At 38.6% G+C, this 21,176-nt stretch overlaps 1 protein-coding gene across 1 annotated transcript in view; it reads right to left on the bottom strand.

The window, feature by feature from the left end:
* Positions 1-21,176, bottom strand: part of LOC110442587 — a 111,133-nt gene that overhangs the window by 2,701 nt on the left and 87,256 nt on the right. Inside the window, exons 30-31 of the mRNA XM_021486267.1 lie at positions 16,567-16,706; positions 626-8,102 (exon numbers count right to left, since the gene is read on the bottom strand). Coding sequence (XP_021341942.1) covers positions 626-8,102; positions 16,567-16,706 — 7,617 coding nt within the window. The remainder of the gene's footprint in view (positions 1-625; positions 8,103-16,566; positions 16,707-21,176) is intronic.

The raw sequence follows: 21,176 nt of genomic DNA, 5'->3' as shown, positions 1-21,176 counted from the left end.
TGTGTAGGGTAAGTGTGCCTTGAAGTCCTCTAGTGTTGTGCATTGGACTGCTGCTAAGGGGAGGAGATTCCATTGTGTTACTGTGTGTGGGAAGAATGAGTATTTGTAGGTGTCCTTTGTAGCAGATATGTATTTGTATGCGTACGGGTGTACCTGTCTGGTGCGGGGGTCTACAGGTGTGAGTATATGTGTTGGGTTTAAAGCTACGATTCTGTGTATAATTTTGTAAAAAAGGATAATTCTAGTGTATAAGCGTCGTGTTTGTAGTGTTGGCCATTGAAGTGTGTGGATCATGTCTGTTACGGAACTAGTGTTGTGGTATCTGTTTTGTACGTAGCGTGCTGCTCTTCGTTGTGTTTTTTCTATTTGTTTAATTTGGTTTGTGTTGTGTGGATCCCAAATGGGAGAGCAGTATTCAAGTTTGGGCCTAACTAGTGCTTTGTATGCATGTTCTTTTATATGTGGTGAGTTTATTTTTAGGTTGCGTTTGAGAAAACCTAGGGACCTAAGGTTGATACTATTAATTAACTAGTGGGATTTACATATAAAACTAATGATAAACAAATGTAGCTACTTACTTTTGGATATACCATGTACGTCGTGCGATAATACATGTGCTACATACCTGTAGTTCCTGGTACTTTGTAGCAGTGTGTTCTGTGCCCGAGTAATCTCCTGTTGGTTCCGCATCCTTGCTTCCTGCATGTCCCTAAATAGGTCCTTTGTCTCCTGAAGGGCATACAGCTGATCATGTCCTCGCAACTCTCGATCTCTTGAACCCTCCAGAGAAGAACGGGGTCGATGGGGCGTGGACGCAGCAGTTGGCTGTGGCGAAGCACTAGTGACACGAGGGGTCAGGTAGGATCCATTGTACACGTCGGGCCTGCTCTGTGTGTACGTCCTAGCGGGACTATGTGAATAGCTTCTCGGGGACACGTTCAGTGTGTGCTGGTCTGGTACGGATAGACTGTTGGTACTGCCATAGTCCGTTCTGTAAAGCTGGTGCTCTGGAGATATACAAGGAGAATTATGACGCTCTGGTGATGCCCGTGGTGATATTGATGTTGGTTGCATGTAATGATGTTCTGGGCTGATATGTGGCGAGTACCGGTTGTGTACAGGCGACGTTTGTGGTGAGCAGTTATAGGAGGAACTCCGGGGACTATGTATTCTGTCCGTGTCATCATAATGACTAAGCTGTGGCGAACACGATCTGCTTGCTCTGTATGCATGTTCATCTCGTTCTGTCACTTCCACCAGGGAGCGCCTCAAATCTACGAGGTGTGTTCTGTGTTGCTTCGCTGTCATCAGTCGAGGAGAGGTTTCCGTTGAAGACGGACTTACACTGCGTGAATATCTCTCATTCTCAAAAGACGACATTTTCTTCAGAGGACTAATGCTTCTTGCTCGTTCATAGTTGTGTTGTTCCATAAATCTCTCAGTCTTAAATGCCTCAATTTCCTCTAAGCGTTTCCACTTTGCAATGTCTTTATTCCTTGTCAAAGTTCTACCACGGCCGACTCCCGGTTGTACTGCGCAATTTATTTTCTCCTTGCATATCTGAATATCCCTTTTTGATTTCTGCAGGTCAAAGCGATAATTAGTCACATACTCTCTGGTAATGTTAGTGTGGTGATGATCGTGTATCTCTTTAACATTGAAGTCTGCTCTATCCCAAGTTTCCTCCAGCGTTTTCAGCAGTGTGTCCGTCTGCCCGATGCAGTAGTTAAGTTTGGCCTCTAACAGTTCCACTGTTAAGCTGGCAGGCAGATAGTTCATCGATAGCAGTTCTATGATCTCTACCCTTTCCTTTTGTAGTATTGATAGCTTGGATTTTATCGACGGATTATTTTGACTACGGACCGTCCGTGTCTCGGAATGTGTGCTACTATCGAATTTAAACTCACTCAGATCGAGTTTAAGTGACTGCAGATCAGTCTGAGTGAAGTCATCAGAACTGTCGACAGACACCTCCACCCCTGTACTGATTTGTCCACTCGTCTCTGTTTGTTTTGTAATAGGGGGTTGCTTTCGCAGTGTGGCCAAATAGTTAGGCTGAATTTCGGGAGATCTTCGGTACGGTTGTGGTTTCTTGTATTGCGGTTTTCTTGATTCACCGTTGCTCAATGCAACGGGCGAGTTTGGAGGAGTCTGTAGTTGTGGCGATCCTTCTCGGTCACCTATTTCATCATCAACAGGTTCACTGGTCGCCCTATTCCGAGTAAGAAGTGCTCTGTTTTCTGCTCCGAACCGGGAGTCATCTTTGAAAATTGGCGATCTACCATCGTTATCATCATTAAGAAAACGAGAAACCTCTTCCCCAAGCAGTGTTCCTTCAGAGGTTAAATTGCTCAAAGAGTCGAGTCTGGTCACCTCGGTGGTATTGTGTGGGACTCCTTCAGCTCCGACTGATGGCGACGTTGCTTGCTGATTTGATTTACAAACAGGTGAAACCAGGTCCTCAATAATCTCAGTCGGAGATTCACACACAACTGAAGTTTCTTCGTGTTTTCTTCCTTTTACAGATTTTGTTGATACAGGTTCAGAAGATGATCTAGATTTACCTTTTACCCAACTATTAGCAACCAGGAGGTCATCAATATTCTCCAAACTGTCATTGCTACCCAAATATTGATGGCTATCTTTGAAGATGGAGTCCAAGTCACCAGATTCGTCACAAACATGTTCTGTTTCCTTCTCGGTATGAACTGATGTTTTGATTTGTTCCAATGTAACATCCTTCTGGACACCTCTACTACTACTGTCGTAGTTTAAGCTGATATCGGAGGATAGGTGTGTTTCATGCCACGACGTCATATTCCGGTTTTCATGCCTAGTATCTGAATTGGACTCGTCAGTATAACGATCACTAACAGGCCCCTTCTCCAGTTGTGTTTGTTTCTCCAATCTAGCTTTTAAATCATGTGTTCTTATCTTTCTGCCTTCAGCTGCTTTCTTGAGAGATTCCATCATCTTAACATGCTCAGCTTTAAGAGCTTCCATTTCAGCATTAGTCACATCCATGTCAGGAACATTTGCCTCTGTTTCTATGACACTCTGTCTCTCAATGATGACAGTTTGAGTCTGATCCTGTTTTGAGTTGTGTTTTCGCAGATGATGCTCCTGTTTGTTGTATTCGGTAACAGCTTGGTCTTGGACACGAGATGTTACATGCCCAGACGATAATTTCAGTGTTTTCTGTGCATTCACTCCATCAACGTAAGATGATTTGATCTCCTCTTCAATCTCTTCCGGTTGGCTATCATCGTTCTTCAGAGCATGACTAAGTCTTGTAAGTACTTTCTCAAATTCATCAGTTTGCATAGAAGTATCAATTGTATCTACAGTGGTGTCTGGTGACGTTTGACTAGACATCTCTTTCGAGGGTTCTGGAGGGAAAACTCTGTCATAGTCAACAGGAAGCTCCACCGGAAGTGAAATTATATCATTTGTTTCGGTTTCCGACAGCTCCCTTGGTCTAGTGATGTCGGTGTCTGTCTGGGTAGAATCGTTACTATTGTCTGGAGAATCTTCCCTATCATATAGCATCCATTCGTCATCAGTCTGTATTGCAAGGTCATGTAGATCAGTCAATGGCCTTGTTGTCTGAGTGGTATCGTCCTGCGACTCCATGTTAACGTTAGCCTGCAATCGGGCGGGACGGGATCCGGTTGTGATGGAGTGTGAATTAAGCATTTCCTTAGAAGAACAAGGAGTTGTATTGACTCCAGCAATTTTTTGGTTGATGTTATTAATCAAAGTCGTCGATTCAATCACCATATGGGACAAGTTTTCCCAGTTCTCTGTGCCTTCTGGAAGTGTGAGAGTAATGGAACTGTCCGCTGGGTTAATATCACCCATGCTTTGTGCTCGGTACGGGGAGGCAAGAGCTGGTAACACGTGTGATTCCTCTTGACTTTTGGCTGAACACTCTACAACCTCTGTTTGAGTGCCAGTGTCTGTTAATTGTGTCTGTAAACTATTATCTGATGCGAGTTGTCCAGCAGGATCGAGGATTCGACCAGACTCTTGGCCTCTAGATGTGTCAGCGGGTCCTGTGGTGGGTAAGGTGTAAAGCTCGCCCACATACTGCTCTTCCTGATCTAGCATTCCAGTACCATGCATGTTACCATTGTAGTCAATAGCTTCTGAGGAGACCCTTCGATTTCCGTCTTGATGTGTTGGAGACAGTTCAGAATAAGGTATCTCCTCTGTTGCAATATGTTCCTCGTCAATAAATCGATCTTGTGATTTGTCCAGAGCATGTTCAGAGCTCTTTTTCGTGTCGCTATCATCAGAGTAGTATTCCTCGATGACGACTACGTCGCCGTGGTAGCCATGAGAATCATCCCAAAAGTCGTAGTCAACATTTGGAGGAAATATGCCCTCGTTGTTACTGGGATCATTGGGGTTCTCCACAGGATTTACCTCCAGAAGATCTGTAGATCGTGAGCGGTGAACAGTCAGATTAGACATGGTCTGTTTTGGAATGTTATCGGAGGACACAGATCTCTCAGGAATTGGGAGAACGGCCTCGTCGATACCAAACCTGTGCCTCAGTGGCTCGTTGTCATCGTCGTCGTAGTTCTTATAACCACACTCGCCGGTATGGTCTGGACTTGACTTTACAGCGGGCCTCAGCTCCTCCTTAGATTCCAATGTAATTTGATTTTCACTTATATGTATGGAGGGCTTCAGCTCCTTCTTAGATTCCAATGTAATTTGATTTTCACTTATAGAGCAATTTTCTCCGGATTTCACAAGGTCATAATCTGATGTCTGTTCCTCAATCTTAGAAATCGTGCCCTCCGAATTGAGCTGCGGTTGACTGGAAGTTGATTCTTCAGAAGTCCAATTTGAGGGATGATATACAGGTTCTGAATCGTTTCCGAACGGTAATGGATTGTACTCGTTTTGAAGTTTTTCCATGCTTTCCGTAGTGTGCGACTGGCCCATGAATACAAACACAATACTGTCATTAGAGCTCTCTGAAGACGTTGTTATTTCCTCGAAATCGTCAACGTTAGCCTCTGACATTGACCTTTTTAAGTCTCTGTCAAACCGAGGAGACGCAATGTCCGACATGGAGGGAGATTTCTCCTTCTTGACCGACCGTTGCGTGCCAGGTAACGACCTGGGGACAATTCCATCGTCTCGATCATTCCACTGATCATGCATAGTCCCACTAGTATTAATTCTATACACTTCCTCTAGGTCTGAAGAGCCAGATCCTACACTTTCAAAAATGTCTCCTGATGAACATGATGCACTTAACATAAGCTCACCAGGCGAAAGTGACCTAGAGTCGGCAATGGCACTTGCGTTCATAAGATCATCGCATTTGCTATCCCCATCGTCTTTAACTATTGGAACAAACTTACACAACTCCTCTTTTACAACTCTTTCAGGAACGATTGTATCTTCTACTTGTTCACCTAGGTCAGAATCGTCAAAAACATTTCCAGAGTCTTTAAGAGGGGATTTTTTGGGTGTTTTGTTATCAATCTCTAAGAGTCTGTGGACGGTTGATGAGAAGGGCTGTCCAGAAGCTGCAGGATCAAACTGGGTCCTTGTCTGAGTCGCCATGACACGGATGTCCTCTGGATACCTGGAATCGGTTTGGTCTACGAAAAGACCTCCTCTCAAGGTCTTGTCAGACTCATACAATCTGCTCCCTCGTGGAGATACAGAGGTTGAGTCACCATCAGTATAGTCAGAACTAATGGCGGAGTCACTTAGACTCCGTACATGCTTTTGAAGTCGAGCTAATTTCTGCTGTAGTTCCCGTTTGAGATCTTCCCTAACACTACTGTCATCAACCGTCTTTCTCCTTGCACAGGGAATAGATTGAGGGTCAGTTGTGACTGATACCGTCTTATCTTCTGCAACAGCTTTTGATTGGGATTGGAGGGGTGGATTTAATGCTTCCTTATTTTTCATACATTTAGAGAGTTGAGGTGACTGAGGCTGATCAGGAATTTCCACGTTCTCAATTGCAGCGGTATCTCCTTCCTCTTCATCTCTTGGTGATTGCTGAGGAGTTTTGTAGATTGACGAGTCTGAACTTACACTCTCTGGTCCCTGAAGTCGGTCTAATGACACTGATAGGTCCTCACTGTCCTCCTTATTAACCCCAGCCAGGGCTGACATCCGTGCAAGAGCACCTATAACTTGTTGAGCAATATTTGTGGAATGTGGAACATTTTCAGCTTCAACAAACTGGCTATTTTCTATATCTGAACTGTCGTCGGAAACAGAATTTGCGTCAATCTGTTCACTAGTGAGTACATTTGAAACCATTTCTGGTTCACAAGGGAGATGCTGTGATCCTGCTACAACATTCCGCCTGGAGATATGCTCAGAAGAACACAAACGTTGGCCATTTTGTGATATTGAATCCACGTCCTCGCTGTTCACTTCAGGAACACTTCCCATTTCTGCCAGCAGTAAATCTGACTGATCACTAGGGAGAGCAAACACTTTATCGTCCAGAGGACTGCTATCCTGGTTGTCAGTGTAAGATTTGTAACCACTAGCCAGAGAACCCTCCTCATCTCCTGAGTCAAGGGTAAAGGATGTAAAGTCACGCCTGTTGTCCATTATCATTGTCCCATAATCGGAGGTGGTTTCAGACTCACGAGGAGAAAGAATGTCGTTTTTATTTATGTCTCCTGTTTCTGTGAAAATGTTAGGCGGATGAGGTGTACTCGTCCCAGGACAAAGCTCTAAGTAAGATGCTGATGCTTCTTCTTCAAAATGTCTCTCTACGAAATCGTCTTCATCTCTTGATGCTTCATGTACTGTTCGAAAACTTCTCTCCGAAACAACAATATTTTGCTCTGGAGATGAGGATGTTTGATCAGAGTTGTTGAGATAAACTCGCTGCGAGTTAGAGGACGTGTGGCGGCTCTCTGAAGTATGTGTATCTGTTGCTGTCAAGTTTATATTAATACTTTCTGGAATGCTCATTGTTTGTTCATTTGGTTGAATCTGACTTCTCAGGGAATAAGTTTTGTATTCAGTTCTGTCAACATTGTAGCTAATGTTGGTATTTTCCTCATTAATTGTCACATAATATTTCACAGAATTGGAATCTTCTTTAGTATCAGATGTATCTCCATCATCAAAAAACTTATCACAAGCTGTTGGTGATTGTGGTGAGAACACTTCAGTTTCCATAACATATGCATGATCATCATCCGAATCAGATGAAATATCTGCATCAAGTTTTCCACTGGACGCGTAATTCTCTACCCAGGTATCTGCTGACCAAACATCAGGTGTAGTGAACTGTAAACTAACTGGTTTTGTTCTCTTTGTCTTTTTGATGTGCCTACTGTCCATACTGACGTTAACACCACCAGACCCGTGCGGGCCTTTAGAAGTCCTTACTCCTCTATCCCCAGAGTTCCACACACTCAGAGGAGAGATATGCAATACAGGCGATTTTCGTCGAGTTTGAGATGGAGAAATGTCTGGAAATTCCAACCAACTCACATCTGTCTGCTGTTCCATGTCACGCGTTTCTGATGGCGTTCTTGATGAGCGTCGCATATCAGTATCTAAATCACTGGTGCTAGACCCATTGCTGTTCCTTTGTTTGAATCGCTTACTTTTCTTGGGGATAGCACCCTTGTTCATGTCATCCCCATGATTTGAAACTCCATTCATATGATGACCATCCATTTTGAATTCTTCTTCACTGTCAGGTTGTTCAGGTTTTAAATTAGTTACAATCCTATTTTCTGATAATTCTTCACTGTTTTCTGCACAATCACATGTCTGAGTTCTTTGACTAACACTGTCATGTTCAGCTATACTCTCCTTCTGCTCATCAAGAGCAGTCGACAACTGTTGGGCAAAGTCACTGTATGTCACAGAAGGTTCACTTTCATCAGAGATGTCTGGCTGCACATCCTTCAAATCTCCAGACTCGTTGGCTAAGTGAGAATCATCAGAGCAAACATCGTCACTCTCAGAGTTAACATAATCCTCAGAACTAGGAGCTTTCAAATTAGAGCGACGGTCTGACTTTGATTTGACTATCCGACGTCGGCGTTTAGATGCCGAGTCCGGTCTGGACGATGGCTTAGACACATTCCCTGAAAGTAAAAAGAAACCTAGTTGGTCATTCATTCACTTAGAAGATCACTGTAAAAACTAACCTGACATCTTAAGTCACTTGAAACTAAAACTTAACATGTCATTGAAAACTACAAAGGTATCTTATATAACTGAAAGGAAACAATATTAATTTCTTAACTATCACACAAAATAGTTTGTCACAGTTTCAACAACTATCAAATATGTCTGTCCTAACCAATATCCAAGATATGCGTACTCAATAAGGAGGTTTACATGTATACAACCAAATAGCTCACCAGGTATGTGTCCTAAAGTCAATTAATCCATAGCTATTACCTTGAGACTTATGATTCACACAGACCCGCACAAGTTCTGTATATTTAAACACTCCACTGCCTGCATATTCAATTTGGCTATCAGTGTAGGATTGAGTTTGTAACACCCAAGTTTGTCTGGCATATGTAGTAACAGATTGTATTACATAGAAATGTGTCAAAAACTATTAGTTTTGCATCTGTAATATTCTAGTTCAATACAACAGAACAGCCCTGGACAAGTGTGTATGAACACATGTATCCTTTCTAGACTATCAGGGTGGCCAAATGTCTGCTCATTGTCAAAACCATATATTAGCCTTCAAAACTATCATTCAAAGTCTGAAATGTAAATAAAGACTTTATTTTGACTATGACAGTGTATCATAGAATATATCACATGGTAGTGTGAAGTACAATTGCATGAATCAAATTACAATTGCTTCTAATGACTTAATACTGGCAGAGTGTCAACCTGTTATAACGTAAAACACTAATGCTGTATAGTATGTCTTTACCATAGTTTATCTGATCAGAAACTAGGGCTTTAATTTGTTGTGTTATGTCTTGTAAGCCTGACAAAAAAATATATGCTATGATCCTCAAATAGACTTAATATCAAAATAATCTCTTACTATATATTTAATTAGTGCGAGTCATTATAGATATGTTTATTTATGTAACATACTGGATCAGATCAAGCTATTTGATACATCACAATCATTTTGTTCATCATCATTGAAACTACCATTATCAAGTTCATGTACTGAAATCCCATTTATATTTTGTGTGTTGACAATCTATCACAAGTATTCCCCTTAGTGGATTAACCTTAGTGTATTGACCAATTATTCACCTTAGTGTATTGACCAAGTATTCACCTAAGTGTATTGACCAAGTGTTCACCTTAAAGTATTGACTGTCACAAGTATTCCACTTAATGTACTGACTGTCACAAGTATTCCACTTAATGTATTGACTGTCACAAGTATTCACCTTAGTGTATTGACCATCTCAAGTATTCACCTTAGTGTATTGACCAATTGTTCACCTTAGTGTATTGACTAAGTATTCACCTAAGTGTATTGACCAAGTATTCACCTTAGTGTGTGAACTGTCACAAGTATTCACCTTAATGTGTTGACTGTCACAAGTATTTGCCTTAGTGTATGAACTGTCTGTCACAAGTATTCATTTTAGTGTATGAACTGTCACAAGTATTCACACTCACAAGTATTCCCCTTTGTGTATTGGCTGTCACAAGTATTCCCCTTAGTGTATTGACCAAGTATTCACCTTAGTGTATGAACTGTCACAAGTATTCACACTCACACAAGTATTCACCTATGTATATACTGTCACAAGTATTGACACTAACACAAACTTGTATTCACCTTAGTGTATGAACTATCACAAGTATTCACATGTACACTTACACACGTATTGGCCTTAGTGTATAATGACTGTCACAAGTATTGACACTCACACAAGTATTCACCACTGTGTATAATGACTGTCACAAGTATTGACACTCACACACGTATTGGCCTTAGTGTATTGACTGTCACAAGTATTGACACTCACACAAGTATTCGCCACTGTGTATAAATCATGTCATTAACAATGTAGTGACTGTCTCTCACAAGTCACGTATATGTGCTCTGTATAGTACCAGACTGTATACAAAAACAGACTTATACACTATGAACAGATGTTTAAATCCTGTTTGTAATGTTACCCCCTATGTATCACCTTAACTGATTAAACTCGCCCTTGTAATCCAACCATCAGAATGTAAGATCTCATCGATAGTTCAAAACTATTTAAACCAACTCTTATAAAAACATATGTGATCATCTGAAGACAAACCTGGTCCTCCCAATCTTGTTCACTGTGTTATTTGTACAGGTATGTCGGGTCAATGCTGGCCTGTTCACTATAACCAGCCAGGGTTACACACAGACACAAGTCTCGCATTTAAACACACTGTTTGAAGTACCTGTAAGCATTAACCGTATTTTGTGTTTAAAAACCTACCACAGTGATTGAGAACTACAGTTGTCAATGGATATGTTGTGTTTACATGTCCTAACTCTAAACCAGTTTTACCTGTATTTGCTCAAGTCATTGCAAAATGAATTAAGCTGACATCAATACAGGAACCCTAATTTGCATCATAATCACAGCAATGAACATCCTCAATTAAATAATAGAACATAATCCAGGTATGTATGCAGCAAGGTTCTTATCAAACCAGTTCTCAATAACATCTATAAGCAAAATCAGAATTTCACTTCTTTCTTCAGAAGGAACACATAATATGTCATTCATACGAACAATATCATTGAGAAACTTCAGCTAAATCACCATTGTCTACCTACTCTTACTCAATTATCAAATAAAGTGATTTTTGGTTGTGAATATCTATGACATTGTATGAACATTTAAACTTCATCGTAGATAGCATTGATTTATTTCTATACTTATCAACTTGATCTATACATGCACGCAACGAAGCTATCTTATTTTTAATACAATTTGCCCATTTTCTTTTTTCATAATTTAGTTCCGGACAAGTCTGTTCATGAACTAAAAATACAACACTGATTTCTTCAGTTTACAAGCTAAACCCATATTTCAAATACAGTCCTTGGAAAACCAATTCCCAAGAACTGGTAGCAATTTTGCTTCATATAGTTAACTTAATAGATGGACTAGCTATAACTCAAATAGACAGAATGAGAACCATTACCAGTATTTCCTTTACCGTTAGAGATAGAATCTTTATGTTCATGTCAGATCTATTTACATGACTAAAACCATAAGACACATTCACATAAAGTCCATCAGACACTTACAAGTCTAACTTCATCAGAATCATATAGGTCTTAATCCATCAGAACCATACATGTCTTAATCCATCAGAACCATACATGGGTCTTAATCCATCAGAACCATACATGTCTTAGTCCATCAGAACCATACATGTCTTAGTCCATCAGAACCGTACATGTCTTAATCCATCAGACCCATACATGTCTAAATCCATCAGAACCATACATGTCTTAGTCCATCAGAACCATACATGTCTTAATCCATCAGAACCATACATGTCATAATCCATCAGAACCATGCATGTCTTAGTCCATCAGAACCATACATGTCTTAATCCATCAGACCCATACATGTCTTAATCCATCAGAACCATACATGTCATAATCCATCAGAACCATGCATGTCTTAGTCCATCAGAACCACACATGTCTTAATCCATCAGACCCATACATGTCTTAATCCATCAGACCCATACATGTCTAAATCCATCAGAACCATACATGTCTAAATCCATCAGAACCATATGTCTTAATCCATCAGAACCATATATCTAAATCCATCAGAACCATACATGTCTTAATCCATCAGAACCATCTGTCTAAATCCATCAGAACCATATGTCTTAATCAATCAGAACCATACATGTCTTAATCAATCAGAACCATTAATCGATCAGAACCATACATGTCTTAATCCATCAGAACCATATATCTAAATCCATCAGAACCATACATGTCTTAATCCATCAGAACCATACATGTCTTAATCCAACAGGACCATATGTCTAAATCCATCAGAACCATATGTCTTAATCCATCAGAACCATATATCTAAATACATCAGAACCATACATGTCTTAATCCAACAGAACCATACAAGTCTTAATCCATCAGAACCATATATCTAAATACATCAGAACCATACATGTCTTAATCCATCAGAACCATACATGTCTTAATCCATCAGACCCATACATGTCTTAATCCATCAGAACCATATATCTAAATCAATCAGAACCATACATGTCTTAATCCAACAGAACCATACATGTCTTAATCCATCAGAACCATACAAGTTTAAATCCATAAGAACCATACATGTCTTAATCCATCAGAACCATACAAGTCTTAATCCTTCAGAACCATATATCTAAATCCATCAGAACCATCCATGTCTTAATCCAACAGAACCATATATCTAAATCCATCAGAACCATAGATGTCTTAATCCATCAGAACCATACAAGTTTAAATCCATAAGAACCATACATGTCTTAATCCATCAGAACCATACAAGTCTTAATCCTTCAGAACCATATATCTAAATCCATCAGAACCATCCATGTCTTAATCCAACAGAACCATATATCTAAATCCATCAGAACCATAGATGTCTTAATCCATCAGAACCATACAAGTTTAAATCCATCAGAACCATACATGTCTTAATCCACCAGAACCATACATGTCTTAATCCATCAGAACCATACAAGTCTTAATCAATCAGAACCATATATCTAAATCCATCAGAACCATACAAGTCTTAATCCAACAGAACCATACATGTCTTAATCCAACAGAACCATACAAGTCTTAATCCATCAGAACCATATATCTAAATCAATCAGAACCATACATGTCTTAATCCAACAGAACCATATATCTAAATCCATCAGAACCATAGATGTCTTAATCCATCAGAACCATACAAGTCTTAATCGATCAGAACCATATATCTAAATCCATCAGAACCATAGATGTCTTAATCCATCAGAACCATACAAGTTTAAATCCATAAGAACCATACATGTCTTAATCCATCAGAACCATACATGTCTAAATTTATCAGAACCATATGTCTTAATCCATCAGAACCATATATCTAAATCCATCAGAACCATACATGTCTTAATCCATCAGAACCATACAAGTCTAAATCCATCAGAACCATACATGTCTTAATCCATCAGACCCATACATGTCTTAATCCATCAGAACCATACATGTCTAAATCCATTAGAACCATGTCTTAATCCATCAGAACCATATATCTAAATCCATCAGAACCATACATGTCTTAATCCATCAGAACCATACAAGTCTAAATCCATCAGAACCATACATGTCTTAATCCATCGAACCATACATGTCTTAATCCATCAGACCCATACATGTCTTAATCCATCAGAACCATACATGTCTAAATCCATTAGAACCATGTCTTAATCCATCAGAACCATATATCTAAATCCATCAGACCCATACATGTCTTAATCCATCAGAACCATACATGTCTTAATCCAACAGGACCATACATGGGTCTTAATCTATCAGAACTATACATGTCTTAATCCATCAGAACCTTGTATGTCTAAATCCATCAGAACCATATATGTCTAGCACAGTCGAGTCTCTGACTTTATAGTCTATTATAGTTGTGTAACAGTATGCCTGGCACAGTTGAGTCTCTGACTTTAGTCTATTATAGTTGTGAAACAGTATGCCTAGCACAGTTGAGTCTCTGACTTTAGTCTATTATAGTTGTGTAACAGTATGCCTAGCACAGTTGAGTCTCTGACTTTAGTCTATTATAATTGTGTAACAGTATGCCTGGCACAGTTGAGTCTCTGACTTTAGTCGCTTCCGATAGTCACGTAGTTCAGAGAAAATGAACAACAAACCATCAAATTATTATAAAATACCAGTCAAGTTAAGCTAAACGGCAAAGCTGGCTCCACAATAAAACTGGAGTTATTAGTTGGATCAATAAGGAGAGCCTATAGTTAGACGTGTGTAAATTAATTATTTACCTGCAAGATCATACCGAACAAAGTAGTATCTACACCATAAAAATAAACAACACATGCATAACGTATAGCTTGGCCTTATCTAAAACACCATGGGAATTCTCTACGGATGCGTTGTAGCAATGTCCCGTTCTGAAGCACAGCTGTCTGGTGAAAACACACTCATAAACATTGCCTATCAATTTTCAATCGTTTGCTGGTAAACCATTATTATTCATTTCATCATGAACTGCCAGGGTTTGCGAAAAGTTTGTGTAAAATTTATGGCATGTTTTCCTGCAAGTTTTCCTGTAACATTCTAATTTGGTTGCTCATTCATTATGCAATTTTTCGAAATACATGATCTTACATTGGCATGTTCTTATGTTATAGTGTTTCACCTCTAGTTCTTATACTGCAGGTTTGTATACAGGAAACATACAGCATGGCCAGGAGCGAAGTACTATATCTGGGTACAACGTAGACAGTCCTAGTAGATATTGTGTGTGTATCACATTTGACAGTGGGAACAGTGTTATACTGGGAATTAAGGCTTTGTATACAGGTAGAATGGTTTCGTCAGCAAAATCCTTTATTATTTACATTAGCAAAATTCCAATCTTAAAGAAACGCAAGAATTTATAGAGATTAAGTGTATTGTCAACAATGAAAACATGGTCACAAGTTAAAATCAATGAACTGCAACACAACCTCAACCATATCCTGGATACAGCTGTGAAATAATGGTAATACTTTTGACAGCCTAACCTTGACTATCATATTTCTTTTACCTTTATGACGTCTTGAATGTTTCACATTGATCAGTTGACAATTTTTAGGTCCTTCATGGTTTTCCTGGTATTAAGATCCATTAATAAACTTGTTTAGTGCCCAGTAACTACACATGTTCTTTACTGACACATGGTGTTTACAACTAGGATACTAGAATTCCATCCCGACACTATTATTACACTGAGGCAACCAGAATTCCATCCCTATACTGATGTTACACGGACTCCACAAGAATTCTGTCCCAGCGATGACATTACTCTTAAGATACTTTGTCCAAACCCTGACATTACACTTGAGAAACTATAGGTCTGGCCCGCTGATAATACACTGAGGACACAACCACTGTTGTTTAGTTATTGACACAGGATAAACCTTACAACTACTGTTTAGGTATGCCTCCACCACCAAACACACTGCGAACCAATTTTATGCACTATGTTATTCATGTGGTTGACAGCATGTGAAGACTTGGTCGTCATCGCTTGATTTGTGATTATTATCACTTATAATGGATGTCCAGTCAAGCAAATCCGGCCCTGTAATCACGCTTAATTATATAGAATGAAAGAAATTTAAATCCACAGAAATCAAAAACTATGTACAAAGTGTGTGGCTAGTACAGCTCCAATTGGCCGACTGCCTGTTAACCCGAGCCGCAGGTAATATAATCCAAGTCTTTTAAACCTACCAAGTGACACCGTATCAATATACAATATTCATGCCAGTCAAACATAACTGCACTTTGTAAAGCACTGGGAAATGTCCCCCAAACACTGGACACACAACATAAAGTACTAGATAGTACCTACAAATGTCACACCAGGTCTGATAACCCTCCGATACTGAAGACAACCATGCGATCAATTCTCTGCTAATACTGCATCACAAACACCATAACAGACATGTTTTGTATGGCCACTGTGTCCATTACGTGACACATCAGAGACATCACTGTGTAGTATATATCTGATGTGAGCTTCAATGTTTTATTTACTGACCAAAGCCACAACACGACCAATTCCGTCTATCATGAAGACGGCACCGAATCAATTCTTGGCACCCTGCCAATAATGTAAAAAATCTAAGGGTACAATCTAAGGAGAACAAATTCACTCTGTATTGCAGAGAAAAGTCTGAATGGTGATCTTTAAACACAGAGACATTGACAGATAGAACCTTTATTTCAGGGTACCTGTTAATACCCAGGTTATAAAGGTTAAACATGCAATTACAGTTTTACACTAGGGAAGATCAGTAAGTTTGAGATATATATCTAATCTCTTCAACTGAGTCAATAGGAATGATCACAATTATACAGTCCAAGCTGAAGTAGTACAAAGTTTTATATAGTTCTGTTGAAAAAAAAGGAATTCCTCAATACTGATTAATTGCACAATGTAGTATCATGATAACACTGCAGAAAATCAGCAGAATTTTTTACTAAAAGCACCTAGAGTTACCATAAGGGAGGTATTGTTTGTGTGGTTATATATATATGTTGACTAATCAATAGGCTGGAATCTCAAAGAGGTGTTTACGTAAACAAATACTCAAGTTTATCTTCCCATTTAAACAATTCTGCACAACAACGAAATCATAATATGTTTTACTGGTATCAAAATATAGATTAGTTACTATAAAGATACCACAGAAATATTTACACCAATGCATCAATGTCTCTCAAAAGCATCCAAGATGGAGGCCAATAACTTTCGTTCAGTCCCTTACTTCCCAAAATGAAAATGTCATACATACCAGAACCGATGGAGTCACCAGACTCTGGGCTAAAGTCATCGGATTCCTCCACACCTCGACGTTTCTGTCGGATCATGGCACGGTGGCGTGTGGCCCTCCGAGACGATGACAATGAAGGGTTAGCATTAGGTCCAGCACCCCTGGAATGAGAGATGGACTTATACATCATTGGTCACACACAACGCTCTGTTACTCAACAGTGTGGGATCAGCAATGTTCTGGCATGTATTTGTATCAGCATATCTTGTTTACAGAAATACAGAAGCAGACCCCAGAGTAACATTAAATGTCATTCAATCTTAAAACATCCATGTTTCATAGTGAAAACATAATGCTACAGAAAGCTCATGATTCATTACCCAAGTAAAGGTATTGGGTGCCCAGTATCTGTTTGATCTGTGTGGTTGTGTTACTGCAATCCAATACATTTAACGACACAAGTCTGATATTCAACCAACTGTATTCCTGTTCAGGCCCCAATGGTTCCATCTTGTTTCCCGATTCAAATCACATCATGTGAAAACATCAGGGTTATGTAATACTACTTGTGTTTTCAAAACTACAGCCAAACATGGGGAATAATTCAAAAATCAATATCCAATGTCACCGATAACACATGATCTCAAACTACCCAGGCTAATGCGAGACCCATTCAACATCCATTGGTGTGGTACAATGGACCGCTGCAGCTTTAGTGGTTATCATGTCTTTGGTCGATCTGTCACTGTATAGTGTGGCGCATACATGTAGTTTATATTACAGGTACATATATATTATTAATAATAGCTTACATGTGTGGATCTATCGGTAAGGTATAAATAGGGTATATGTTAAGGTAGGGTGTGTTTTATCTATCATGGAACAGGTAGATTGAAATGATGGAGCCAGGTGACCTCTACCTGGTAAATACTATATTACAATATCTCGTACAAATTAGGATATGAACAGGAAGACAAGGTCACTATAAATTGCTCCCCATATTCATAAAGTTTAGTATATATAAGCTCATTTTGAAAACTTTGCCAAATATGACTATTCAGAAAATTTCAAAATAGCAAATGGCAAGCATCTGCATTTGGATTGACTATATATAATATACCCCCTTACCTTATTAGTGGAAGTTATAATTAGTCCTTCTACCACAAAAGTCATTTAAAACATAAAACAACGGTCTATAGAGAATGTGAACATCATATCAGCCGGGATTTATTTAAAAACAAATTATACAGTTTGAACAGGAAACATATATATCTCATTGTTGATTATCTAATGCGGTCTCACCACCAATCACTGTAGGAGGAATGACACTGGACAGTGGTTGGATACTTTACTTGTTTATTACCAGCTGTTTTCTTTAGGTCACACCCTTGTTATGTATGTAAACAACAGTTTACTACTTATCAACAATACCTAACCATAAACATCGGCCATAAATTACAAACCTGGCATCAACTAGGGACTACCTTATAAAGTTGTCCTATTCTGCACGTTAGTTTCCCTGACTTTTTACCCTCACTTCTGACTTGTAAAATCAACAAAATTCTAAGAATTTAGCTTTTCACTCATATTCAATTAATTTATCACATAATGTGTTATAGCCAGAATCATGGAACTTTTTGTACTCTTTAAATGAGATATCTTACATTGAATTATGCCTCCTTCATAAATTTATGTATGAAGTGTATAGGACACCTCTGGGACCATACCTTGGTAAACCCATCTCTGTGTCAACAAAACCCCTCAATCCCATTACTGTCTAACAATGTATCGTTGGAATTGGCACCACATCAAATCCCACACACTACTGGTGATCGTAATTTGACTCGCAGGGAAACAGTGACTTTGAAAATTCGTCATTAATTATTACACCTATTACAGTATTTAAAGGGCTAAATGTCCATTACCTGCAGATGATTATTAATTAGTTACTGAATTTCAATTCATTATGTCAATATTTTGAACACTTTCCAGAACTGTTATAGCATGAGTTTTGTGTAAAATTTCCTACCTAATACTCAGCAAAAATAAAGGTCAGAACACACAAACAACTGCTATCTTATCATCAAAACTACTTTATCAATTGACTGCCAACTTTCTTGTACTAAAACCTGTATACACCCCAAAGATACAGATTTAATCTCTGGTTCAAGGGACAAGCTTTTCACACGTGGATGTGAAGAATAAGCTCTCACAGAACAAGCTCTGTGTATTCCTATGAGTCAACTTATAGGACATCCCATTGTTAAAACCCAAATACCTGTTATGTCCAACAGACCAAACAATCGGTACTAAAGGAAGTGAAAGGTGACAGAATGGATATTTCAGTGCAATGAAACGAGCAGCCAGATTAGATGGACTTTCTAAAATATTTAATGCTGCGATACCAGTCCATCATCTCTGTTATATATACATATTTATTTACATACATACATATATACAGACTTGGATTCAGAATCCTATATTATAGCATACTTAGATGTTCCTGAACAGCCAACAAATGTTGAAATTAATATCTGCCATTGCACAATAACATTTCAGACCGAAACATATGGACAGCATACAAAGTTTGATTGAAATCAGCTTAACAGTTTAGTATGCATTGTCATTTTTCCCCCTTTTTGATGAAAAAGGTCATTTCTCTGCAAAAATTATCAATTGAATGAAAAATGTATTACTAGTAAATTAAGTGTGATCTTTGACCCTTCGATCTTCAGTGTTGACCATTAAAATCTAATCAGGTGTAGAACTTTACCATACTATGATGTAATTATAAAGATTTTAGGAGGGATATTGTACGTGAGCATTATACTATAGCTATCTGTTGATGGATTAACTGACAGAGGGATAACTGTATTACCCTTCCCCTCCTTATCAAAGTTGTGGGTATAACATTGTCAATTACAGCCAATTCCCATAGTTAACAACTATATTGCATACCAAAAAATATACATTTCTTTTATTGTGATCTATGCAGGACTGCAGCAGCCTGGCCAAACATAGTTTACTGGTAGACGGAGGGAGAGGCAGAGACTGATTCCACCTGATTGAACTTTAAATCAGAGGGTATAAATATTTACAAGGAAGAACAAATCATATATTATACTCTAAAGAAATCACTGCAAGAAAACTTATGATATTTGAAGAATGGAAATATGTGAACTAATTTGAGGTAATAAAATGTGACCTAATTTGAGAATATAAAATGCGATCTAATTTGAGAATATAAAATGTGGCCTTGTTTGAAGATTCAGTGTGAAATGTGACACATGTATGAAAAACTTCATGTAGTAGTTTATGCTACAAAGATGAGGCAAACTTTTGAATGAATTCATTTTCGGGTCAGATAAGGTTCTACTGTTTCAAAACACTGACCAGACCAATCAATTACATAAGAAACACTTATAATAGATTTATATAAATAGCACAGTGGTCTACCATTACTACCCACCAGCATTAAAAAGGCACATACATTCTTTGTTCAGACCTATATAGTTATTACTTTGACCCAGGACTGTACCCCAAATCTGTGTGGGATTGTAAACAACATTACTGGAGTTTAAAGTCAGCCGGATTAAGAGGGTGTTAACTTCTCAACACCTCTACTCTGAACCAGCTTTCTAAAGGCAGTACTAATCTCTATCTTATGTCATTTAAAAAACTCTGTACAAAGTCAGCCAAGAGTCATTATTGTATTGTCCACTCGCACTGCTGAAATAGCCAGTTTAAGATAATGTGTCTGCTGCACAATTTCAGAGTTCAGTCCCTGATTTGCACACAATTTCAATACAATATATGCTATTTAAGTTCAAAATTCAAATTAAATGTTACCAATTTGAGCAATTCAAGAATGAACTGTGACTGCAGAGCAGGCTTTTTAAATGTGATATCATGGATTATAACTACTGATTAATTTGAGAAATGGCTATAACTGAGCACACTTACATTTAGTTAATCTGAAAACAGACTGTAATTTGAAGACTAACTTCTGGTTAATTTAAGAAATGGCTATAACTGAGCACACTTACTTTGGATTAAAGAATGGCCAATGACCTGAAGACCATCCTTGACCTTCTAGGGGTTATGTTCACTTACATACTTTGCACCCCTAGAATCGTCATTACAAAATCAAAGGCACTTGGTTAACTATTTGATTGATTTCATGTAAGAAAAGAAGTTACCAATCCATAGGCTGATACCTGTCCTTTGAAAATTACAGAACAGCAACACCCAACTTCAACGCAGGTCATTTTTCTGATATTGTGCTGCTGTGTGATCCTTTTGATATACATAACAAGATCAAAGTAGTCGACTTGTATCACCCACAAGGTGGCACTATCAATTTCAACATGACATACTCTAGGGGTGCAGAGAATAAGAGCGAGTGTAACCCTGGAACTTTAAAGTTGTTTGAAGACTTAATTTGTGAAAGGAATATAACTTCAAGATTTACTTTTATCCATTGAGAATAGACTTAAATTGAGCTGTCTTACTTTTGATTTTTTTGATTATGAACTTTAACTGAGCAGACTTACTTTTGATAAATTTAAAAATGGACTTCAACTCCGCAGACTTACTTTTGGTAAATTTGAGAATGATCTTTAATTGAGCAG

Source organism: Mizuhopecten yessoensis, unplaced genomic scaffold (assembly GCF_002113885.1).
Source record: "Mizuhopecten yessoensis strain PY_sf001 unplaced genomic scaffold, ASM211388v2 scaffold716281, whole genome shotgun sequence".
Lineage (NCBI taxonomy): Eukaryota > Metazoa > Mollusca > Bivalvia > Pectinida > Pectinidae > Mizuhopecten > Mizuhopecten yessoensis.
The sequence above is the reverse complement of the archived record's forward strand: the minus strand, read 5'-3'. Positions and strand labels throughout refer to the sequence as shown.